Here is a 26,449-nt window from a genome sequence, read left to right as displayed (position 1 = left end):
TGAAGATTATTGTTTTAGCCATATAAGACCTTTTTTCAGCTATCCAAAAAGTTTCAAGCATTACTGCCTAATACAAAACTCTAAATAATATTCTAACAAAGAAAAATCTTATTCAACCTTACTGTTATAAGACTCCTAGGTATTTTTTGGTGTAAGTATTTATGCATTATTTGTTAGAAAATGTATAACAGTTGTTCTTTCTTTGGTAGTTTAGGATTATATCTTGCCTTATGAATGTTCATTTTATTTGTATTATAGTCGTAGGTGATTTAAATGGGACTGGATATATACTTAGACCCCAGAGTGACTTTGAAAGTTGCACCCAGCAGCTTGCCACTCTCAATTGTGTAAAAATATCAAAATGATTTCTATTAGTAGTGTTTTAATTTGGCTGAGAGTACTTTGTTAAATCTTTTTATTTTTAAGTTGACGATTTCAAGTTTTTGTTTATGAAACATCACCACAGAGGGTTTAGTCATCTGAAAATGACTGGATTTGTTAAAATTCTGATCAGATTAGCCAATTAACACAGTTTTTTTTTTTAAACCAAGAACAATGATGCTATTCCTATATTTTTAATTTGCAGTTTGAATTAACATTTATCATTAGTTTGCTAATACTGTAATATAGTTCATTACAAATATAGGCAAAATGTGGATATTTTAAACTTTGTAGGTCATTATAATGTACATCACACATTTATTACAGTCACAGATTCATTTTCAACCTTATAGTAAGGTGTTACGTGATTTTGTCATATGAGAGCATGCTTCTCATTGGTCCTTAGCTCTGCACATAATTAGAGTTTATATATAATACTTCATTTAACCTTCACAATAAGTTGCAAAGTCAGTAGTATCACTTGGCATTTTAAAGGTGAGAAAATTCATATGGACTTATTACTGAACTAAGCTGTCCTGGAGAACAGAGACAGCTCAACCCTAGCATATTCATTACCTCACTAGGATGTCTTTGAGAGTTTTATAAGATGGTACAATATAGTATAATGTGTTTTGGTGTGTAGACAAGCTCAGGTCCCCATTTTCTAACTGTTTTCCTTGCTTTGGAGTAGAAATCCCAGAAGCTGTAGGGTAGGAGAAAGGCTTAAGAAAATTTGCCATTTGCAACAACATGGATGAACCTAGAGGGTATTATGCTTAAGTGAAAGAGAAAAACAAATACTGTATGTTATCACTTGCATATGGAATCTAAAATGTAAAACAAAGTAGTTAATATGACAAAGAAGAAACCATTTTACAGATACAGAGAACAGGGAATATAGCTGATATTTTATAATAATTATAAATGGATTACAATCTATAAAAATTTTTGAATCACTGTTGTACACAGTGATTGATAAAGTCAAGCATGCTTCATCAATATGGTTCTCACTTAAGCTAACTGGACAGATTTTACTTCATTCTGTATATTTTAGAGTATATTCTACCTATTAGTCCTATTAGTTCCAAAGATGGCTTTTGCCAGTGTCTCTGTCCCCAAGGTGAACTTATTTTGCTCCCTGCCTCTACAGAACTCCAAAATCTGCAAGCAGATCTAACTCTGGCTCCTTTCAAATTACTGCTTCTGTCCCAAGTCTTTCAGAGTATGTGTGCTCTTTTAAGGCTGAAGTCTTCTTTTTCCTACAACTCTCTGGGTCTCCTGAAAGGAAACCCCACTGGTCTTCAGAGATAAACATTCTGGTGGCTCGGTTTTTCTAGCAGAGAACGCCCACGTTCGGGAACCTGGTGTGGGACTCAGACTCCTTTAGAGAGAACTTCTGCAGTTATAGTTAGCCTTCTGTTTCTGGTTCACCTACCAAAGGTATGGTCTGCACTATACTATGACTCCACCCCTCTTGCCCATTGCCCATCTTCATTATATCTTCAGTTGTTAAAGATCTTTTCTGGTAGGTTCCAGTCTGTTTCACTGATAGTTGTTCTGTGAATAATTCTGATTTTGCTGTGCTCATGTGCTCAGCGTCTTTCTACTCAGCCATCTTGCTGTCTTATTTTTAAAGGCTGTTGCAGAGTTTATTCTGATGTATAATGTAAATTTAATAATTTACTTAAAGCTGTTTATATATTTAGTATACCCATATACTCTGCCTTTTTTGTGTTTGTCAATAAATTGTAATTGACATGAAGATTTATAAGCTCATTTTATACGGGTGTAAGCTTAATCACATTAAAGTCACAAAATATTAACTATTTTTTATATTTGTTTAATATTTAAAATATTAAACATCACTTTTCTCTGTCAATTATTCACTAGATTTTGTCATATTTCCCTTTTTTTGTTGTTCCCTAGACCCTCATATATGCCAAGATAAATTTCTTTTTTATATTTTAGGCTTTTATGTTTGAAAACACATGATGAATTATTTATGTCTGTGTAGAAATTAGCTCACAGCTAGAATTTTAAGAAAAACAAATTTAAATGTAAAGCTCTTTCCAGTGACCTCAGCTGAAGAATGATTATAATACGGATAAAAAAATTACTTATACTAACACTATACATGTACCATGAGTTTTTTAAATTTAATCCTCGAACTGTGGAATATTGCCACTTTCACCTTCATTTTACAAAACAGAGACATAAGATAGTCATATTGCAACCAGAAGTGGGGGCTGTGGTTTGAATCCAGCCATTCTGTTCTGGCTCTAGGCTGTGCTCTCAAATTCTTTGCTGTATTTGCTCTCAAAATCGTCAGAATATAACCAGGAGAAGGGGGTTGACATTTATTTTGTACATTTATTGTATCAGTTTCTACTTTATATATATCTTATACATACTGTTATTTATTCCTCATAAAGTGCCTAAGATCATTTTCATTCGAAAAACCAGAAATAGATTAAGTTTGATTGCTCAAGTTCACCCAACTAATATAATCAGCCTTCCTTATCTGCCACTTCTGCCTTCTATGGTTCTGCATTTACAGATTCAGCCAACCACAGATCAGCAGTATTTAGGAAAAAATTCCAGAAAGTTCCAAAAGGCGAAACTTGAATTTGCCACATGCTGGCAACTATTTCCATAGCATTTATATTGTATTTACAACTATTTACATAGCATTTACACTGTATTAGGTATTGTAAGTAATATACTGGAGAAGGAAATGGCAATCCACTGCAGTTTTCTTGCCTGGAGAACCCATGGACAGGAGAGCCTGGTGGGCTACAGTCCATGGGGTCACAACAAGTCGGAAATGACTGAAGCAACGTAGCATAGCACAGCACAGGTAATATATAGTTGATTTAAAGTATATGAGAGGGGTGTGCATAGATACATGCAAATACTTTGTCATTTTCTGTAATGACATCCATAGATTTTGGTTTCAGTGACAGTTTCTGGAACTGATCCCTTAGGCATATGTAGGAATGACTGTTAAAGAGAATCAAAATTACAACAGAGGAGTTTTACAGCTAAACCCAGGATTCTTTCTGCCATACTGCGTTTCCTATCTATAATACATATTCATGGGAAGTTTAACAAGTGGTTATATATGCCTTATTGTATAAACCTTCTGCTCTCTGGTTACAACGTAATTGAAAAAAGGACATATACAGATATATTCAGCGTAGAATATTTTATTTGACTTCAGTAGTTGAAAAGCATATTTATTAGTATATAAGTTGTGAGACCTAATGATAAAATGAGTCTCTTTGATCCCACTCACTCACTTACTCACTATCCAACTTAAGAACTAGAATGTTACCAATGAACCAGTATCATCCTGTGTGTTCTTTCTCTTTCTCATTTCATGTCACTTCCAGGTTGGTAGCCACCTCCCTGAATTTTGTTACCGTTTCCCTGCTTTTCTTTAATTATCAGATTTTATTTTTTGGAGCAAAGTTTACAGAAAACTTGAATGGAAAGTACAGAGAGTTCCCATATACCCCGTTTATCTCCAAACACAGTACCCCTATTATTTACATCTTGTATTAATGTGGTACATGTTATATTGTATAAACTAATATTATTATACATCATTACTCAAAGTCTATAGTTTGCTTTGGGGTTCATTCTTTGTGTTACACATTCTATGGAATGACATGTATCTGCCATTACAGGATGATGCAGTGTAGTTTTCATTACCTTCAAAATACCTGTGCTCTGTTCATTTCTCCTTTGCTCCACCTGAAAACCAGGTAACCACTGATGTTTTTACTCTTTCTGTAGTTTTGCCTTTTCCAGAGTATCATATGGTTGGAATCAAACCATATGTAGCCTTTCGTATTAGCTTCTTTCAGTTAGTAAGATGAATTTAGGGCTCCTCCCTGTCTTTTCATGGCTTGATAGCTCATTTCTTTTTAGTGCTGACTTTTAATATTGGACTTCCCTTGTGGATCAGCTGGTAAAGAATCAGCCTGCAATGTGGGAGACCTGGGTTCTGTCCCTGGGTTGGAAAGATCCCTTGGAGAAGGGAAAGGCTACCCACTGTAGTGTTCTGGCCTGGAGAATTCCATGGACTATAGGCCATAGTATCGCAAAGAGTCGACATCACTGAGCGACTTTCACTTTAATATTCCATTGTTTTAACATACCATAGTTTGTTAATCTGTTCACCTACTGGAGAACATTTTGGTCACTTCCAAGTTTTGACACTTAAAGAAAAGATTGTTATAAACATTTGTGTTCAGATATTATGTGGACATAAATTTTCAGCTCATTTAGGTAAATACCAGGGAGTGTGATTGCTGGATTATAAAAGTGTATTTTTAGTTTTGTAAGAAACTGCGAAATGAAGTAAGCCAGAAGGACAAACACCAATACAGTATACTAACGTATATATATGGAATTTAGAAAGATGGTAACGATAACCCTGTATACGAGACAGAAAAAGAGACACTGATGTATAGAACAGGCTTATGGACTCTGTGGGAGAGGGAGAGGGTGGGAAGATTTGGGAGAATGGCATTGAAGCATGTGAAATGTCATGTATGAAACGAGATGCCAGTCCAGGTTCAATGCACGATGCTGGATGCTTGGGGCTGGTGCACTGGGACGACCCAGAGGGATGGTATGGGGAGGGAGGAGGGAGGAGGGTTAAAAAAAAAAGAATGGTGTGTTTAGTATGCTCTCTTTACATGCATTCATTTTGCTGGCTTGTTCATGAGAAACTCTAAATCATATGAGAAATGAATACCATGGTCTCCAGGAAAGATGTGTGTAGGAACTATAAAAACTGGAACAGGAAGAAGGTTTTCATTCTCTAACTTTATATTTATTCTTAAAATTGAAGGGAAACTAAAGCAATTATAAGTTCTTGGAGACAGTAGGTATTAGTACTATCTTATAGGAAATGATTTGTCTTTAGGGGTCCAGAAACATAAAAATATCCATGACCTTTTCCCCGTTAATTCTTCTCCTGGAAATTTACTCTCCAGAAGGACTTCAATAGGGACTTCCTTGGTGGTCCAGTGGTTATGAATCTGCCTTCCAATCAATGCAGGGGATGCAGGTTTGATCCCTGGTGGAGGAACTAAGATCCCACATGCCACACGGCCAAAAAAAAGAAAGAAAGTTGAACTCATAAAAACAAAGAAAAGAATGGTGTTTGCTAGGGGCTGGGGGATATATATATCTAATGTATAACACAGTGACTATAGTTGATAATGCTGCATTGTATGATTGAAATTTATTAAGAGAATAGAACTTTAGTGTTTGCACCAAAATAAATTTGTTGTTGTTGAAAAAAAAAAAAAAAGAAACTGCAAAATGGTTTTCCAAAGTGACTGTACTGTTTTGTCCTTTACCAATAATAAATGAGAGTTCCTACTGCTCCTCATCATCACCAGCATTTAATGTTATCAATGCTTTCATCCTGAAGACGTTTATAGTAGTATCCCATTGTTTCTTTAATTTGCGTTTCCCAGATGACATATAACAGAGCATCTTTTCATAGTCTTGTCTGCTCAGATGTTTAGTTCATGTTTTTTTCTCTCATTGTTTTTAAGTTCTTCGAATATTTTGGATAACATATGTATCAGATATAAATCTGGCAAAGATTTTCTCCCAGCCTGTGGATCATTTTTGTATTCTCTGGACAGTGTCCATCACAGGCCAGTTGTTTTTAGTTATAATGAAATGCAGCTTGCTTTTGGTGTTTTATCTAAAAAGGCATCCAAACGCAAGGGCACCTAGATATTTTTCTGTGTTATCTTCTAGTTATTTTATAGTTTTGCATTTTACATTTGGGTTTAAGATCCATTTTCAGTTAATTTTTGTGAAAAAGTGTGAAGACTTTGTCCAGTTTAACTTTTTTGCATGTGGATGTCCAGTCGTTGCAGCACTCTTTGGTAAAGACCATTCTTCATTGTGTTATCTTTGCTTCTTTGTCAAAAATCAGTTGACTGTACTTGCCTATATCTAGAGTCTGTATCTTCCATTCCATTGATCTGTTCTTTTATCAATATCCAGTCTTGACTATAGTAAGTCTTGAAGTTGAGTAGTGTCAGTCCTTCAGTTTTCTTCTTTTCCTTCATTATTGTGTTGGCATTGGGATCTTTATACATAAACCTTAAATAATCGGTTGCATATATCCACAGAATGACTGAATAGGATTTTAATTGGAATTGTGTTGTCTATAAACCAAGTTGGGAAGAACTGATATTTTTTCTGTACTAAAATAAATAGTATTATTTTACATTTCAGATTCCCATTACTCACTGCTGATAAATAGAAAAGCAGTTGACTTTTGTATATTAACCTTATATCCAGCTAACCTGCTGCAATTGCTTATTAATTCCATTGGTTTTTGTTGATTTTTTTAGAATTGTGCTTAGAGTTTAATTCCATCCTTCCCACCTGTATACCTTTTATTTCCTTTTCTTGTTTTACTGTGTTAGCTAGGTCTTCCTAGAATATTGAGTAAGAGTTGAAAAGTATTTTAATTGTAGGACTTTTTTTTATTAGGTGTTCTTTATCAAGTTTCAGGTGTTACTCTCTATTTCTAGGTTGCTGAGAGTGTTTATAGTGCATGTGAGATTTTGACTAATGCTTTTTCTGCATCTATTTATGTGTAATGGAATATATCAGTTAATTTTCACATATTGAAATATCTTGCATATCCCTTGCATGTGTGCTGTGCTAGGTCACTTCAGTCGTGTCTGACTCTTTGCAACCCTCTGGACCATAGCCCACCAGGCTCTCTGTCCATGGGATTCTCCAGGCAAGAATACTGGAGTGGGTTGCCATGTCTTCCTCCATGGGATCTTCCCAACCCAGGGATTGCACCCACAACTCTTAAGTCTTCTGCATTGGTAGGCAGGTACTTTACCACTGGTACCACCTGGGAAACCCCTATCCTTTAACATACCTGCAATTAAATCCCACTCGGTCACTGTATATAAATCTTTTTTTACATGTTATTAGATTTATTTGTTGAGGGGTTTTTGCATGTATGTTCATCAGAGATAGTGATCTGTAGTTTGTCTTTCTTGGTATGTCTTTATTTTTTATTAGTGTAATGCTGCCCTCATCAAATGAGTTGGAAAGTATTTTCTCTGCTTTTATTTTTTGGAAGAGATTGTAGAGAATTGCTATAATTTATTCCTGAAAGGTTTGATTGAATTCAGTAGTGAATCTGTCTAGATTCATTAGAGATGCTCCAGAGCCAGAGATCATGCCACTTTGGGTTCCTTTGTAAGCACAAACTCAGCTGTGATGGGGTATGAATGTTTCCTTTGCAGAAGTCAGTATCATATTGGCCAGAATGAAAGTCTGTTAATTTTCCCTTTTTTCTATTATCCTGTCTGTCGTAGCTTTCAACAAGTTTGAATAGCTTTTGATAGAGTTACCTTAATGTTTATTGGTAGCTAATTTATTTTAGTTGGCTAGAACTAGGTCTGGTACTTTATGTTTTACAAGACTATAAATTATTAATTAATTAATTTAGTAGATATAGAGCTACTCCAGAGGATCTGTTTCTTCTTGTATGGATTTAGTGTTTTGTGTCTTTCAATGAATTGGTCCATTTCATCTAGGTTTTCAAATTTGAAAGTGTAGAGTTGTTTATAATATTCCATTATTATCAACAGTGATGGCCTCCATATATGATATAATTTATTTGTATGTTCTCTTTTTTCAATTTTATTAGCCTGACTAAAGATTTAAATTACAACTATTGAAAACAGTAGTTGTAATTTAAGGCAAAAAGAAGCAAAGTTTTAACATAATCCAAGTCTTATTTTGTAATAAAGACTTTGTCATATATTATGAAATGTAGAACAGAGTTTTAGGTAGTTACAGGATGCTATTATATTCCCTTTTTTGTTAGCTACAACAGCTCAACTTTAATTTCCTCCTTTTAAAAAATATTTTTGGATATCAAAGTAAATATAAATAGCATTGGTAGTAACATTTTTCTTTCTACATTATCTCCCTTTACTAAGGAATAAAAGAAGGAGTAAATGAGAAATGAAAATTCCACATTCACAGATATCTCTGTTAGTCTGCAAGGCAGTTGGGGGAAGGGAGATTTGTTTACAGATAATCCAAAGGGGAAATTCAAGAAAGAGAACTGTTGAAGCCAAGCAAAAGACACTCAGTTGTGTCCTTCCTACTCTCTGCAACCCCATGGACTATAGCCTGCCAGGCTCCTCTGTCCATGGAATTCTCCAGGCAAAAATACTGGAGTAGGTTTCCATTCCCTTCTCCAAGGGATCTTCCCAACCCAGGGATCAAACCTGGGTCTACCACATTGCAGGCATGTTCTTTACTGTCTGAGCCACCAGGGAAGCCCAAGAGGACTCTTAGACCGAAGCATTGCTCTTTCTTTCTAGGAAAACGTGTTCTTATTCACGACATTTACAGCAACTATACATTTCCTCTTTTTTCAGCTTTTCTTCTTAGCTGTGTGTCTCACTGTAATAGAGATGAGTGGATTTCATTCTGCCTTTAGGTTTGTAATTTGTTGAAAGTAAATGCTTAGGCAAACACTTTGTGAGAGTCCTTTGTCAAGCAGTTCCTACATATGGGATTTAGCAGTGTATCCAAACCACTTTGCACCTTAAGAAATGACTTTCTAGCCAGACGGCTAATACACTTTTAGTTAGAAGGTCTTGCAATAGAGGAAAACAATAGAATGGGAAAAACTAGAGATCTCTTCAAGAAAATTAGAGATACCAAGGGAATATTTCATGCAAAGATGGGCTCAGTAAAGGACAGAAATGGTATGGACCTAACAGAAGCAGAAGATATTAAGAAGAGGTGGCAAGAATACACAGAAGAACTATACAAAAAAGATCTTCACGACCCAGATAATCACAATGGTGTGACCACTCACCTAGAGCCAGACATCCTGGAATGTGAAGTCAAGTGGGCCTTAGAAAGCATCACTACAAACAAAGTTAGTGGAGGTGATGGAATTCCAGTGGAGCTATTTCAAATCCTGAAAGATGATGCTGTGAAAGTGATGCACTCAATATGCCAGCAAATTTGGAAAACTCAGCAGTGGCCACAGGACTGGAAAAGGTCAGTTTTCATTCCAATCCCAAAGAAAGGCATTGCTAAAGAATGCTCAAACTACCGCACAATTACACTCATCTCACATGCTAGTAAAGTAATGCTCAAAATTATCCAAGCCAGGCGTCAACAGTACATGAACCGTGAACTTCCAGATGTTCAAGCTGGTTTCAGAAAAGGCAGAGGAACCAGAGATCAAATTGCCAACATCCACTGGATCATGGAAAAAGCAAGAGAGTTCCAGAAAAACATCTATTTCTGCTTTATTGACTATGCCAAAGCCTTTGACTGTGTGGATCACAATAAACTGGAAAATTCTTCACGAGATGGGAATATCAGACTACCCTGCCTGTTGAGAAACCTATATGCAGGTCAGGAAGCAACAGTTAAAACTGGACATGGAACAACAGACTGGTTCCAAGTAGGAAAAGGAGTACGTCAAGGCTATATATTGTCACCCTGCTTACTTGAATTCTATGGAGAGTACATCATGAGAAACGCTGGGCTGGAAGAAGCACAAGCTGGAATCAAGATTGCCGGGAGAAATATCAATAACCTCAGATATGCAGATGACACCACTATTATGGCAGAAAGTGAAGAGGAACTAAGAAGCCTCTTGATGAAAGTGAGGGAGGAGAGTGAAAAAGTTGGCTTAAAGCTCAATATTCAGAAAACAAAGATCATGGCATCTTGTCCCATCACTTCACGGGAAATAGATGGGGAAACAGTGGAAAGTGTCAGACTTTATTTTTCTGGGCTCCAAAATCACTGCAGATGGTGATTGCAGCCATGAAATTAAAAGACGCTTACTCCTTGGAAGGGAAGTTATGACCAACCTAGATAGCATATTCAAAAGCAGAGACATTACTTTGCCAACAAAGGTCCGTCTAGTCAAGGCTATGGTTTTTCCAGTGGTCATGTATGGATGTGAGAGTTGGACTGTGAAGAAAGCTGAGTGCCGAAGAATTGATGCTTTTGAACTATGGTGTTGGAGAAGACTGTTGAGAGTCCCTTGGACTCCAAGGAGATCCAACCAGTCCATTCTAAAGGAGATCAGTCCTGGGTGTTCTTTGGAAGAAATGATGCTAAAGCTGAAACTCCAGTACTTTGGCCACCTCATGTGAAGGGTTGAGTCATTGGAAAAGACTCTGATGCTGGGAGGGATTGGAGGCAGGAGGAAAAGTGGACGACAGAAGATGAGATGGCTGGATGGCATCACTGACTCGATGGATGTGAGTTTGAGTGAACTCCAGGACTTGGTGTTGGACAGGGAGGCCTGGCGTGCTGCGATTCATGGGGTCGCAAAGAGTTGGACACGACTGAGTGACTGAACTGAACTGAACTGAACTGATTTCCTCAACTGTGTACTTTAATACTTGGGAGTATGATACAGGACATTTTGTAGCAATCTGTCCATTTTCTACTTAGGTTTAATCTTTTGAATAAAACAATACTTTCTGTACATGGATTATGATTTACTAAGGGGTTAAAAGTTAATTTGAGACTAATTTCAGATCCACTATATATACTAGGAATCTGTATCTCTTTATTCATTTTGATAGGGGAAAGTATATTTCTTTAGTTGCTGGAGGAGATAGATGGGCCTAAGGCTGAGCAGCTGGAGTTTGTTCTTTATGGGCAGATACTCCAAAATGAAGACAAGAGCAGGAAGAAGGAGTATCTGAGCCTTGCCCAGAATAAAGCTAATAAACCATATATTCCTCATTCTCAAAGTCAGAGACCTTCCTGACTACACGTGCACAGAAAGGCTCCTCGAAGGTCAAAAGGGGTGGGGGTGTCTCTCCATAGTAGGTGACATCAATCTACCCATAGGCCTCTTTGCAAGAATCCATCTTGTCTAAGAGATGTGTGAACACACATGGAAAATCTGTGGGATAAGCCAGATACAGTTTCAGAACCAGGCAAAGCAAGGTGATTGGCCAAAGGAAGCCCAGAAGAGAATGCCCCTTACGACTGTTCAAACTACCATGAACGCGAGATGTGCTCTCTGAGTTCACTGATGTGAGTCTATTCATAACATACCCTTTTTCCTCCTAATAAACACTGTACTTGTTTCACTACATTTTGTCTCTCTTTCGGAATTCGTTTATATAGAGCCCATGAGTCAAGGGCCTTGTCGCTGGCCACTGTGCCTGGTGGTCCAGTGGCTAGGATTCTGCGTTATCACTGCCACAACGTGACTTCAGTCTCTGGCCAGGGAACCAAAATACTGCTTCAGGCCAAGGCCATCCGAGATCATCGTCATTTGATTTCAAGTCTTTCTTCTTTATTAGTTTACCTGCACTTTTGACACTGTTGTATATCTCCATTCGTCACAGCATGAGTAAATATTTAAGGGAAAGGAGGTGGTGAGTTTGCAAGTCCAAGAAAGGAATATAGTTTTAAAAAAAAATTAGAAAAGTAGATTTGTGATATTAAAGAAACTGTGACAGTACCAGATATAATAAGTTTATAATGGCAATTTATGGCTCCCTCTCTGTCAGTTCCTGTTCTAGGTGATGTTGGTACATAGATTATAACTGATCCCTTTATGAGCAAATTCAACTTTACTGTCCTCCAGGAAGTGTGTTTTATATGGTAAAAAGAAGAGCTTTAAGTGTAAGATAAGCGCTGAGTGGAAGAATAGAAAGAATGGAAAGGAATAGTTAAGTCATATAATTTGAAAACTCTTGTATAGAAAACTCCTGTAGACTGAATGCCATAGGAAAACAGAAGAAAAATATAACTGATCTTTAAATATTTTGTAGAAAGTTCTGTTTGTGACTTAGAAAAGGAAGCTGTGATTTTTAGTTTTTTACTTTTAGTACCCAATTTTTCTTTCATATTTATTGAAAATGCTGTTCTTAATTGAACAATCTTTAATATTTTTAAATTTAAATTTAAGAGTAGGGAAACTGGGCTTCCCTGATAACTCAGTTGGTATAGAATCCGCTTGCAATACGGGATACCTCGGTTCAATTCCTGGGTCGGGAAGATTGAAAACCGAAATGTTTTAATATCAAAAATAAAAACCAAACATAAATATGGATACTCTTCAGCCTTATTCTCTAGTCCTTGGGTAAATGATGAAAATCATCAAGTAAAAGTAGTGTTAATCCCTATTTACTCTGTGGTGGGCACTATATTCAGTCCTTTATGTGCATTTCTTTTTATTTACACAGAAACCCTATTTGGTATGTACTCTTATTGTTTTCATTCTTTTATGTACTCTTATTATTTCCTTTGTCTTATTGTTCCCATTGAGAAAAATAGATAAAGGAGGAGGAAAACCTAGTTCCATCCAATTCCCCAGAGGTTGAGTCATAACCACTTCATGTTTCTTTGTAAGTAGAGAGTCAGCTATCATATTGTATGTTCTTTGCTTTGCGAAAGTCAATCTAATAATGGCCAGAATGAGAAAATCTGTTCAGTTTCTTTTTGGTTTTTTAATTCTCATGTCTCTCATTGCTTTCACCAAGTTTACTTTGCTCTTTATAGAGATGACTGATTCCTTTTAGTTGGCTGGAACAAAAACCTTTTTAAAAACCTAGTTTAGAAGTCTTGTGGGTCAATTGGTTTAACTGCATTTTGTGGCCAGAACCTCTGCAAATAACTGTTTGATCACAAGAGGAATTTGTCATAGCTCAGGAGTATTCAGCACATATTATAGCACGACCAGAGTTCACTGTATTATGGTTACTGTTTTGGTAATTATGTCATGATCTGAAAAAGCGGTAGCTGTTGTGTGAGTCTGAGGAAACTTGTCTGTTTTCGTGGGCTTTTTATAATGTTTATCTGTTATACATGGCTTTCAGGTTCAGCAATGAGCAACAGAATAGTCTAGGCAACTATAGAAGATACACAATTTCCCTTAGTAATTTAGAATGTAGGAAAGTCATTAAGTTTTAGTCACAGATAACTGCTACAGTACCGACTCTAAAGTAGTACTGTAGAGGAGGGGCAAAAACTTTCAGTTCAGGGTTATTTAGAAAGACTGAAGTAGACTTGCCTGAGAATACAATTAGATATGCTTTTAAAAATGTAATTTTCTGTTTCCGGAGCTTATTTTTCTTATTGTCTTAGGTTTTAAAATGTGCTTCATATCTTTTTCTTGCTCTTCCACTTCTTTGTTGTGATACAGACTGTATAGCTTGGGTATATGCTACCTTTGCCAAGAAGAAATTTTTCCAGCATTGCTGTTAGGATGTAATGTTTGAGTTAAACTGATTGGGAGAGTTGAAACTACCATTTTTTCTGTAAACTGCAACACAGTTAGATTTTAGATGTTATCTTTGATGTTAGCAAACATGTTATATTTCATACAGCATTTTTTTATAAAGGACTGTGATGCTACCTAGTCAAATTTTGTCTACATGAAACAATCCATAAAATAAACCTTCTACATTGTATACTAGTAGTAGTGTGTTAGTAGTAGTTAGTAGTTAACTACTAGTAGTACTAACTACTACTAGTAGTTGGTTTGGGTGTGGTAGTTAATAAGTTAAATATATTCACGTGTATTTCACTGTAGATTAATATATAAATCTCTTAGATTTTGAGCATGGAGTGGGGAAAGAAATCCTAATTACAGTTCACTTTCCCATTTAAACTTCTCCAGTTTTTATTTTATTTGGGCTGTTTTTCTCAACTGTCAGTGGAATTATTGTCTTCCTGTCTCCATATTCAGGTAGTGTCAGTGGCTGAGTATCACCGCAGGATCGATGCTCTAAATACTGAAGAACTGCGCACACTCTGCAGACGTCTCCAGGTGCCCCATTCAGTAGTTTAAACCCCTTCAGAGATTGAATACTTCCTATTTTTAGTGTCTTTCATCAGAGCAAATCTCTTTTTTGAAGGATTTGTTTTGACTGCAGCACTAAAATGCCCCATCAGAAAATTCCTTTTTGTATTAATAAGAGTACAGTATTGCCTTGAAGAGCTGTAGGGCTATCTTTTCTGGCATCTTTTCATTTATTAAAAATATTCAGAGGAATTTTCTGTTATTTTAGAACTGTTCTTAGTACTGTGTTTTTTAGATTGATGAGTTTTCATTTAACATTGGAAGAACGTCTTGAGTTTGAGATTGAATCTTTACTAAACGGTATCTGAAAGGTGTGGTACTATGGGGAAATGTTTAAAAATTTAATGGATAGCAAGGTTCTCTTTAAGGCTATTTCAGTTGTATCAACCTTACATCAAATATCTTAATGAGATGAATTGTTTTTGTCCTTGAGGTTTTCCTGGTTGGTATTAGACATATTTTGGAGTAGTATTGATTAGGTACTAGAACTAGATAAATTATTTAAAAATATGTGAAATAATCTTTGTGATTTTTCAGAAATAACTATATATTTGAACTCATTTTTCAGTTTTGTGTATTATTGTGTGTTTTCCTCTTTCTTAATGAGATACGCTTTCCTGAATTTTTTTCTTTTAATGCTTCTCATGCTGCCTCAGATTTTTTTTTTTAACCTTTCACATCATCAAAATAAGGGTAAAACATGATGTGAAAGAATTAATATAGTTCTCATCAAAAAACAATACAGTTCTAGAACATGTATTGGTTGAAAATGTATGTTGTTAAGTTTTGGTAAGAAATCTGTTAAAAGAACAAAATAATTTAGCAAGATTTCATTCCTGTGTGGAATCACAGTCGCCGAAAATTGCTGCATTTTAGTTATCTGCTCCAATAGAATTCTGTTTTCCGATTTAAAAGTTTCATCAGTAATACTTATGTTTTCATATATTTTACTTTCCAATATTATTGCATTTTATAGATTAAATTAACATGAAAAAGTGCCAACATAGTACATTCTAAAAGAATTTATTTTGATTTAATGAACATTTTTATCATTTTAAGAATATCAGTGAGATCATTTTCATCAAACAAACATATACATTCTTTTAAGTGCATCAGATTGTTCTAATTTTAAAAATAGGTTTGTGAACAAGTTTTAGATGTATTGTTTGGTTCAATTAGATTTAAAAAATTTGTGTTTAGAAAGTAAAAATTTTAAAGGCATTTTAAAAAATAACAGTAACTTTTTCAAAGCATATAAATTTACATATATATGCACACCAATGAAATATTATACTTTTTATTGTACTGTTTTTAAAATTAAAATTAAAATTTTGGCACCCAGGAAGTTTTCTTAATTATATTTGGCAAATTTTGTTTCCCATGAAAAAAATAATCTCATAAAAATAATATCTTAAAATAGCACAGAGAAAAAAGCAGGCTAGCTCGCTCACTTTTGCCCTTCAACAGAAGAAGTATAGTTTGCATGCAGTTTACCCTTTTTACACAGAAATACAGGGTTTATCTTTCAATACCTGTCCTTATTCATGTAGTGGATGAGGAAAATGTCTTCTTTAGCAGAAATCTCTTTCTACATTAGACATGCCATTGTTATTAGATGGAGCATCTTTTGCCTTCTACAATCCTAAATTAAAGCTTTAGCCACCTTTTTCAAGGTATAAGATTTGATATCTCTCAAAAGGCTAAAAGTTTTAAAGGTTTGTTGCAGTTTTACATTAATATATTGCTTCTATTTGCTTCTTTAGATTACTACGAGGGAAGACATCAATTCAAAGCAGAGTACTCCAGTGAAAGCAGACCTGGAATCTGAATCTTTTCGACCAAACCTAAGTGATCCCAGTCATCTCTTACTGCCAGATCAAATTATAAAGGTATGATATTACCCACTTTTGTAAAATTCTGAGTATGTGCCCATGAGAGTAAAATAGCTTCTTTTTAGTTGATTTAAAAACTGAAGAAGCAGAGCTATTGCTCCTGTTCTTACTCTTCAATGAAGAAAAAGTAAACAAATTATAGCAATTAATGTAATGGAAGATATTAGGAGATTTGGGTAACCAGACATTAAAATAAATGGCAATAGTAATTTAGGTGAAACAGGATAATAGCCAGTATTTAATTTCTTATTGTGTGCCAGTTACCTGCTTTATATAGGTTATCTAATGTAGTTGCTGCAGCCCCTGTAGGAGTTGGATGCTCTTATTGTCACATTTTGTAAATGAAGAAACTTGGGTTTAGAGAGGCTGAATAAATGTTCAGAGCCATACAGCTGTAACATATTGAAGCTTGATTTCTAATTCTGAGAGTCTTACTCTAGATTTGAGAGGTGTTAATAATCAAGGTAACAGTTCATCTGATATTTTTGTTAATTTGATACAGAGGATGCAAACAATAAGGAATCCATGTTTCTTGCCTCTAATGTATATATTGTTTGATATGATTCTTTTTTTGTCTAATGAACAATTAGTGTTTCATACCAAGAAATGTACAGACTTCAAGCATCTCTGTATCTTTCATAATGATAAATAATTTCTACTGTTACTTTCATAGCCTACATTTTATAAAGTATCATTTAATTCCAGCTGGCATTAGTATTCTGCAGATTGACAATAAGAAACTATCAAGTATGTGTTAACAATTTATTTTTCAAAGCTTACCAAGCATCTTCCACCAAGAACAATCGGCTATCCATGGACTCTTGTTTATGGTACTAGGAAGCATGGCACAAGCTTGAAGACCCTTTATCGAACAATGACAGGTTTAGACACTCCAGTGCTGATGGTGATTAAAGACAGTGATTGGCAGGTATGAAAAGTAACCACATAGACACCTTACCTTTTAAGAGATGGAAGTAGCAGGAATTTTGGCATATTCTTTTGATAAAAAGCATTAGTATATTTTATTAAGTTTATTTGGTAATTATTGAGTGCTCTTGATATGCAGGGCAGTGCTGAGTTCTGCAGAGGGATAGATATGAGCATGAATAATTAAAGAGTTCCTACCTTCAAAGAATTACAGTCTGGTTAAAAAAATATTAAAGTATGAGAGTATCTCTGATGCCAAGCAAAATATGCCTTAGTATAGTGAGAACCTATAAAAAGTAAAAGAGGTGTTTATATTGTTCATTTCTGTCTGGAGGAGATAAGAGTGAGGTTCAGGGAAATGGTGAAAATTGACAGTCCTGAAGTGTGGAGAAAGTTTTGAAAGTTAAAGATTATTGTGTGAGGATGTCAGATAAGCAAGAAACACATTGGTTATCTCTGAAGCAGTAGTTTCATAAATGGACAGAACAAATCTTTGTATCATCAGACCTGGTAGCTTCCTTTGGGGAGGTGGAGGTGGTTACATGGAGGAGGCACAAAGGGAGTTTCTGGAGTACTGGTAATGTCCCGTTTCTTAATATGAATAAAGGTTAAATGGGACTTTGCTTTGTGCTAATTCCATATCGAGCTGTATAATTATATTTTATACATATATTATTTACACACATACCTTACAATAAGAAAATCTATTTAAAAATTAAGAGTATGAAAATAGAATATGAGGGGATATAATGACTATAGAGATCATCAATCAAACTCTACATTCCCATTTCATGATCTGAAACCTTAGACCTAGAGATTGGAATGACTTGTCCAGGCCTCTTATTCATTGTGTGTCTTGTACTGTGTAAGGCCAAGGCATTATAATACTGAACAATTCAGACCCAAATTCTGTCCTCATGGAATTTACTGTGTAATGAAGAAAAAACTAGCATACCTTTTTAGTAGGAGAATGTTTACCCATGCTGGAGGGTTTTTGCTTTCTTAAGTTCTATAGTACTACAACAGCTGTTGTCTTTATTATACGTACATTGTCATCCTGAAATGTGTCTACCACTTTTTTAGATTGTCTTTTTTAATTGTTATAATGAACATCTTTCTAGGTTTCAAAATGAGGAAAAATCTAGTATTTTCCCACTGAAAAACTGATATGTTTATACCTGCCAATAATATGAGTTGTTTAACAACTGATCATGCTTCTCTGTTAAAGTACAGATAGATAAAACTATGGTATATTTCCTTTTTTTTTTTTTTTTTGTATTTTAGTTAAACATATATAATGGACTAATGCTTAAAGAAACAAATTGATAGTTGTGTCATTGAACATGCCTTTTTTTAATCCTTAGGTTTTTGGTGCATTTGCATCTCAGCCATTTAAAGTGAGTGATGGCTTTTATGGAAATGGAGAGACCTTTGTTTTTACATTCTGTCCAGAATTTGAGGTAAGGACAGTTATTCCAGTTACATTCAGTTTGTGAAGAGATGGTATCATGAACAGAACATTCAGTCTGGAGTTTTGCATACTTGGATTTGACTCTCAGTTTCTGCCTTTTACTGTTAACTTGGCACTTTTTTTTCCATTACCATTTTCACCTTCAACTTTCCTGTGGATAGAATGGGAATCATAAAATGTAACAGGGTTGTTTGAAAATTGAATGAAAACCATACATGTGTAACACTTGATGTGGTACCAGACACACATCGTGGGTCCAGTAAGAAGTATACATCATAATTACTATTTTGTTTATGAATCATCATTGTAAAATTTCTAGAAGCTTTAACTTACTAAATAAGTTTTAATAATGAAAGTCAGTCTTAAAAACTTAAAAAATAAATCATTTGGGTTTAAGTCAAAAGTGATTACCTGATTTTTCTTTATTGTGACTTGACTAAAGTAGATACATTCTAGTGCCAATAAGATCTAAAATTTTTAAATGTACCTAAATTTTAGTGAACGTGCAACTCTGTTTGAAGCATCGAGTGCAGTCTTAGTGTCTCTAATACAGTCTGATGCAGCATGTCAGACAGTTCCTAGGAGATAAAATTTTAATCTTGAAAATAGGAACCAACATAGTTGCTTAAAAAAACAAAAAAGAGTTGTCTTTAGGAACAGCTTCTGGTTAATCTGGTGAGCCACTTAAACCCAAGTTTGGTAGGAGAGTTCTTATTGCGTTACCAAATTCTCTTTTTTTCATGCCTTCCTGGTGGCTCAGTCAGTAAAGAATCTGCCTACAATGCAAGAGACCTGGGTTCGATCCCTGGGTTGGGAAGATCCCTTGGAGCAGGGTATGGCAACCCATTCCAGTCTTCTTACCTGGAGAATCCCCATGGACAGAGGAGCCTGACGAGCTGCAATCCATGTGTACGCAAAGAGTTGGACGATACTGAGTGACTAAGCACAGCTTATAGAAAGTGAAAGTCTCAGTTGTGTCCGACTCTTTGTGACCCCATGGACTATACAGTCCATTGAATTCTCCACGCCAGAATACTGGAATGGGTGGCCTTTCCCTTCTCCAGGGGATCTTCCCAACCCAGGGATCAAACCCAGATCTCCCGCGTTGCAGGCAGATTCTTTACCGACTGAGCCACCAGGGAGGCATGAACAAAATATAATTTGGTAGCACAAGAAAAACTCTCTTAACAAACTTGGGTTTAAGTTGCTCACCAGATTAACCAGTGCTTTCCATTCCTTCCATAAAACATATCAACTGACTCCTACAGCTAGCTGGAAGCTTGTAGTTGTTACAGATTTTGGAAGTTTCAGTTGTGCTTGTTTTCAGTCCTTTTTGTGATACTGTTTCTACCTGTTAACTAACAATGCAATTAAACAAATGTTATGTATCTATGAAAAAGTGAGTGTTAAAAGTTTATTGAGAATTATAATGAATACTTTGGAAAATGTTTATAAAGACGAGGTACTAGAAATTGATGTTGTATTAATATTATGTTTAGGTAGAACTTCCATGAAAGATTGGAAATATTTAAGAATATTACTAGAAGGTTTTTTTGGCTGCTCTGGGTCTTTGTTGCTGCACATGGACTTTCTCTGGTTGTGGAGAGTAGGGCTACTTTCTAGTTGTGGGCTTCTCACTGTGGTGGCTTCTGTTGTTGCGGAGCACAGGCTCTGGGGCCCGTGGGCTGCAGTAGTGGCAGCTCATGGGCTCTAGACACAGGTTTAGTAGTTGTGGCACGTGGGCTTACTTGCCTGGCAGCATGTGGGATCTTTGTGGATTAAGGATTGAACTCGTGTCTCCTGCATTGGCAGGAGGATTCTTAACCACTGGACCACCAGGGAAACCCAACATCCAGAAGTTTTTACCCTTGAATTTCTCAGATGTTTTTATATTCATTGCTCTTTAAAAAAATTGAAACTGGAAGTCATAAATAAGCATGTTACTCGTTTTTATGAGAATAATGATAGAGCAATTCATACCCAAAGAAAAGACCTTGGCCATAATCAAAATATTAAAATATTATCAAATTAATATACATTTATATTTGATGTCTCTGGAAGAGGGAATGGCTACCCACTCCAGTATTCTGGCCTGGAGAATTCCATGGACTGTATAATCCATGGGGTTGCAAAGAGTTGGGCACAACTGAGTGACTTTTACATCACTTAAATTTGGTGTGAAAAATAGCATATACTCAGTTTTTAGCTGATTTACTTTCTTTGACATTTCTCATTTAACCATCAAATTCTTGATACCTGTGTAGTCAGAAAAATTTGTATATATGAAGAAATAGTAAGATGTGTGTATTTAAATTATGTTGCAGTTGAACACATGCTTTCAAATTTAGTCTTAAAAACTGAAAGCAAAAGCACCACCCTTTCGGCCCAAACTTTTTCTGTTCTTGTTATTCTTCTTGCTGTCTGTCTAGGCTTTATTAACTATTTGGGATTCAGGAGAACTAACTATAGTAATCATTTTCATCTACATATTTAAAGTTTTTTTTTTTTTTTGTAGGTCTTTAAGTGGACAGGAGATAATATGTTTTTTATCAAAGGAGACATGGATTCACTAGCTTTTGGTGGTGGAGGGTAAGTCTCTTGAAAATTTGACTATGAGATTTTAAAAGAAACTTTAAGAATTCATTTGTGTTATTTTTAAATCAGCTATCTTTGAAAAGTTTTGATATTAGAATCCTAATTTATATATTATGAATAATTTTTATATTATGACTAAGAAAGTATGTATTTGCAGGAAAGTGCATAAGTGTAATATATGAAACCCTTGATAGAATATTTGTTTATTCATCTCAGAATGCTGTTTAGTTGATTCCCTTTCGATTAAAACCCATCTTCTAGAGTACACAGACTCCTTGATATTTGACAGAGAAATATACTAATCCCTTCGAGCTTCTCAAATTTTCAAAAAATTATGATGATTTATTCTTTCTTTCAATTTATTGTTTTTAAAAAAGGTCTAAATTTTTTCATATTATTCTACCCTGGGGACTGTTTGGATTGATATTTTAGACAACAGAAGTTTGTTTTCCTGTTAAAAATTTTAGTGATCCCACCCCCCCCCCCGCCAATGTTTTCAGGGCTTGTTTTCTTATTTATTTTGTTTTTAGCAGTATGAGTAATCAGCAGTTTGATTTGATTTGTTTAGCATAGCAAGCACTGCAGGAAACTTCGGTTTCTTATTCTGGTATTTCAACTTCATTTGGTCTGCATGGTGTTTGTAGATAGGTGGCTCTACTGCCTCCTAGCCCAGACTTCTTAACTAGCCCTTGGCAGATGTGATCTCCTTCGTTTGTTACTTCTCTGTGTCCTTCAAAATAAGACATAATACATGCTAAATAATTCCCAAATTTATGTAAGTGTTATTTATTTCCTATATTTGAGGATATATATAATAATAATAATTCATTCAGGTTACAGAATCATATTAGCCTGAATTGCATCATCCCAAGTCTAACAGATTCTCTTAACAACTTCTCTGTAGATAGGTATTTGGAAGACATGATTTCAGTGATTAAAAATTAAGCGTGGTTATTATAGCCTTCTCTGAAGGACATAACTGGGTAACTAACAACAATGTTGTTTTTAGTTATTGGAATCAGCTTATGGTGTTCATATGTTCCATCTTTTTTGGTGGAGAGGGGCAGTCAATCAGCCCTACTTCAAATGGTAGTCTTACATGTGATTCAGTTAGTTCTCCAGGAAAGCCTCACAAGCAAGTGGCTTATAATTTCAAACTGTTAAGCGTGCCTTCAGTCTTTGAAAGTAATATACACAGTGTCATTAGATGTTGGCTGGAACTTGGTTTTGATGATACAGCATGATTCCAGCAAACTAAACTAACCATTGGGTCATTTGATAACAAATTAGAACAAGTTTACAGTCTTTGAAGAAGGAGAGTATGGTCTCAGGAAATGGGAGGAAAGGACTTGATATTCCAGAATTCCAAACAGGAGCCCCAAAGAAATCAAAATCATGTAACAGACTGAATATAGGATTTAGAATCAGACCTGATTCAAATTCTCAGCTTCAGCACACATTATGTATGGGACCTTGAACAACTCAAGTCTAAAGTTTCCTCAGCTGTGAATTGGAGATTGAACCCTTAACACTAACCACACGTTTTATTTTAGATGATAGGGAGTTTTCATGTCTCTGAGAAACTCATATTAAATATGTTAAAATCAAACAGCAGAGAGAAATTTATAATACCAGACAAAGAATAACAGAGTAGTGCCTGCCTCAAAAGCTAATTCTTTGTGAAACTAATTTTAGAGGGTTCATTATATTCCTTGCTCTGTATGTTCAGTAATTTTATAATGGGATGAACAAAAAGTTGCCTTGTGCCAGTGTGGAAAGGAGTAGAGAATGGTTTGAAAAAAAGAATGAGTTTAGAGTTGCTGGATATTGAAATGTCTCATTAAATTAATATTTTATAGCCTCTGCAATAATTCTTTTATAACTTAGGGCATAAGTATTAAAAGACTCTTGTTAGAACTATTGTCTTCTATATATTACAGGGGAGAATTTGCCCTATGGCTTGACGGAGATCTCTACCATGGAAGAAGCCATTCTTGTAAAACATTTGGGAATCATACACTTTCTAAGAAGGAAGATTTCTGTATCCAAGACATTGAAATCTGGGCTTTTAAATGAATATAATGCTCTCTGTCTTAGCAGGATAATGGCCCAAACCTGACATAGACAAACAAGCATTGTTTGGAAAGTTCAAGAAGCAATACAATGTAATATGTAGCTCGTGTTTTAAAATTAGTTCGTATCACCATTTATTATAGCTATAATTTTGGAATTTATTTTTAAAATCATGTTTCTGTCCCAGACGTTTTTAGGTTTATACCATGGCATGGGTCCATGGAACATAACAGCTTAGGTTTTGTCAAAATTTTGGTAGCATTTTGATCATAGTGACCACCTGATCTCTAATCCATGTTTTCTCAGTCTCCTAATAGGATGGTGCTCTTTTGTTGAACCTATTTTGGTTTTTTATTTTTTAAACTATATTGATTGTTTTACTAAAGTAGTCTAACTTGAGATATCTAGGGAATGAATACATGATACTGCCGTTATCTGTGAGGTTGGCACAAATGACTATTGGACATGCTCAACCTAGTTACTCTTAGAAAAAAACACATGCCAAAACAACACGTACTTCATAGATCACTGAGTTCTAGTTTTAATTCACACTACTGCATTCTCTTTATTAATTTTGCCGGTAATCTCAATTTCATTTTAATAAAAATGAAATTTGAGGAGAATTCTGATTGTAATAGACCACAATGCACATGGTCTTCAGGTTTGGGCATATGCTTTCATCATTGAATTGTCTGATGAAGAGTTATAAAATGACAAAGGAGAATGAGAACTTGATGATTCTACTGGATTTAATATATCAAGCAAGAAAATATCTATTGACATATTTGTAGCTTAGCAGGGCATTATCATAACTAAAAAACTATGAAACAGATGCATATTTCGTCAACATATTGTGTCAGGTAAACTGTTTTATAGTTCTGTTGTTTTAGCCTTGTTGCACACCAACTCCCAAAATATAGGTTCCTATTCAAAAGGAAAAAAAAAAAACTTGTGATTTTTTTAAGTGGTATATGTTATTACCATTAGCATTTGCTGTTACAAAAGGGCAATGATTATAGTAGAATATTGTAACTCAGTAGACTTGTTGAATATGCAGACTTACTGTCAAGTGACCTCAAAAAAAAAGAAAAGATAGAATATATCAGTAGTTCTTATCCTCTTTTGTAGGAAACCAATAATAAGCCATTATGGCAATAATTCATCAGTTAATTTCAAAGCTTCATGTTATGCAAAAAAAAAGAATCCTGCTGTTATACATGTGACAGTGACCTTGTGCTGAAATTTCAGCTATTCCAGATAAACATTGTATATTATCTTGTAAATTAATGTTTAAAGGTAGTTTTGTTCTTATAGAAAGTGTTGATTGCCAGGTTGCTTATAGCACTTTAAATTATTCTGAAAATGAAATTATAAGCCAAATATGTTGGCTTAAGTAGTTTTAGTTGTATAGTACTTGAATATATTTAGATCTTTTGAAAATTTAGATAATATCTAAAGAAAGCATAATGCTAATGAAAAAGAAAATCTGATATTCTATTTAATATGCTATTGCTGAATATGAATAGAAATGCAGGGCATCGTTTCTTTGTCTATGTAAAGCTCTCATTAAAAATTACTAACAGTGTATAGATTAAATGTTTACAATATAGGGAACTGTAAATAAATATATCAGTTTTCCCCCCTTTGGTCTTCCACAGCAGTATTATTGTCTTTGTGGAGTTGACTAATCATAAAAAAATCCTGTATTGGATTTCAGTTACAATAAGGTCATAGTGGTGTATACCAAATAAAATTAAATACATAAATATAAATTTGAATTTGTATTTATTGAATAATCAAGTTATTTTCTATTTAAGAAGTCTTTGATTAACCATTCTACTGTGTTTTACATGTGAAAAATGGTTCTAGAAACTGTGGTGCTTGTGGTAATATTAATAATGATGGAGGGATGAATTTAAGAGTCAGTTTAGAAAATGGGGATATAACAAGGTACTTGGCATGTGAGAAGCTCATGTAAGAGTGTTTGTTATTTTTAAATTATATCACTTTTTTTCTTTTTTTAGTGGAGAGTGCATAGCAAGGTAAGACTAATTTCATAAAGAGCTTTGTTTTTGTACAATGTCAAGAAATTTATTTTTATTTATCTCACAGGAGCAGTTAAGAAAATTTGAATAAAAGAATGACATGATCAAATTTCTGCTTTAAAGAGATATCTGTGAAAAATTATTAATAGAAAAAATAGAGACAAGGAGACCAATAAACAAGCCTGTTGAGAAGTCAGGAGAAAAATTATGAGGGCTGAATATGAATAGTAGCGATGGTGATAAGAAAGGAGGCATGTGTTTGAAAGAGACTGAAGAATTAGGGTTAAGAAGATCTGGTTATTAGGTGGATGTCAGAAAAAGTTAAGGATAGCTGTTGGGTTTTTAACTTAGGAATGGGGTACATTATTCATTGAGATGGGTAATCTACAAAGAAGAGACATAATCAGCAGATAGGGAAGTTAGGTTTGTTGTGAACCTTATTATAATATAACATGAGAAACTAGAAAGTAGACTGGAGAAGTGGGGGTTATTATTCTGTTCTGATAAATAAAAAAATTTTAAATCAACATCATATAGGTAGTTGTTGAAGCCACAATCTATGTGTGAGATATCTTTGGAGATTATAGACTGTTAAAAAGAAAATTCTTGAGATAAATTTTGGGGTATAGTAATATCAAGGGACAAGCTGAAGAAAAGGCTCTAAGCGTCCATCTCAAGCAGCTAGAAAAACAGCATCAAATTGAACCTAATGGAGATAGAATGTAGGACAAAGATATAAGTAAAAAAATTTAGAACAAGCATACAAAACAAAATCTCAGAATAGTAAAATTGTGAACCTCCAGCAAGATTAAGAAAAAGACAAATCACTGTTAAGAAGAATTTAAATGGTGACATCATTGGGGCCATCAGGCCTTAAAAAGATAGGATATTGGGAAGAACTTTGCATCAATAAACCTGACAATGTAGGTGAAATGGAAAAATGTTTTGGAAAATAATTTATTAAAACTGACCTTGTGAAGAAATACAATTTTTGTATTAAAGAAATTGAATCTCTTAATTTAAAAAAAAAGTCCTTCCCACAGAAGTCTCAAGCTTGTATGTATGTTTCTACTGTGTAATGCTTTTAAGTTTTTGAAGGAAAATAAAATGATCAGTTTTACATGAATCTCCCAGGCTGCTAAGAAAAGAGAGAACTTCAGTCTCTTCCATGATCATCTCT

The 26,449-nt window shown here is 34.8% G+C and overlaps 1 protein-coding gene across 13 annotated transcripts in view; it reads left to right on the top strand.

Annotated features, from left to right (window-relative positions):
- The window catches only part of OXR1 (oxidation resistance 1), a 549,175-nt gene extending 524,179 nt beyond the window's left edge, over positions 1-24,996 (top strand). For 8 of the 13 annotated variants that reach the window (XM_061439150.1, XM_061439152.1, XM_061439148.1 and 5 more), the window contains 6 exons: positions 14,153-14,233; positions 16,030-16,155; positions 16,934-17,086; positions 18,450-18,545; positions 21,072-21,145; positions 23,092-24,996. In XM_061439150.1, the coding sequence (XP_061295134.1) occupies positions 14,153-14,233; positions 16,030-16,155; positions 16,934-17,086; positions 18,450-18,545; positions 21,072-21,145; positions 23,092-23,227 (666 nt within the window). In that variant the 3' untranslated portion in view covers positions 23,228-24,996. The remainder of the gene's footprint in view (positions 1-14,152; positions 14,234-16,029; positions 16,156-16,933; positions 17,087-18,449; positions 18,546-21,071; positions 21,146-23,091) is intronic. The other 5 variants (XM_061439153.1, XM_061439149.1, XM_061439154.1 and 2 more) reach the window with 1 other exon arrangement.
- Positions 24,997-26,449: the final 1,453 nt, after the last annotated feature.

The sequence above is a fragment of the Bos javanicus genome, chromosome 14, assembly GCF_032452875.1.
Source record: "Bos javanicus breed banteng chromosome 14, ARS-OSU_banteng_1.0, whole genome shotgun sequence".
In the NCBI taxonomy this organism is placed as follows: Eukaryota; Metazoa; Chordata; class Mammalia; order Artiodactyla; family Bovidae; genus Bos; species Bos javanicus.
The sequence above is the reverse complement of the archived record's forward strand: the minus strand, read 5'-3'. Positions and strand labels throughout refer to the sequence as shown.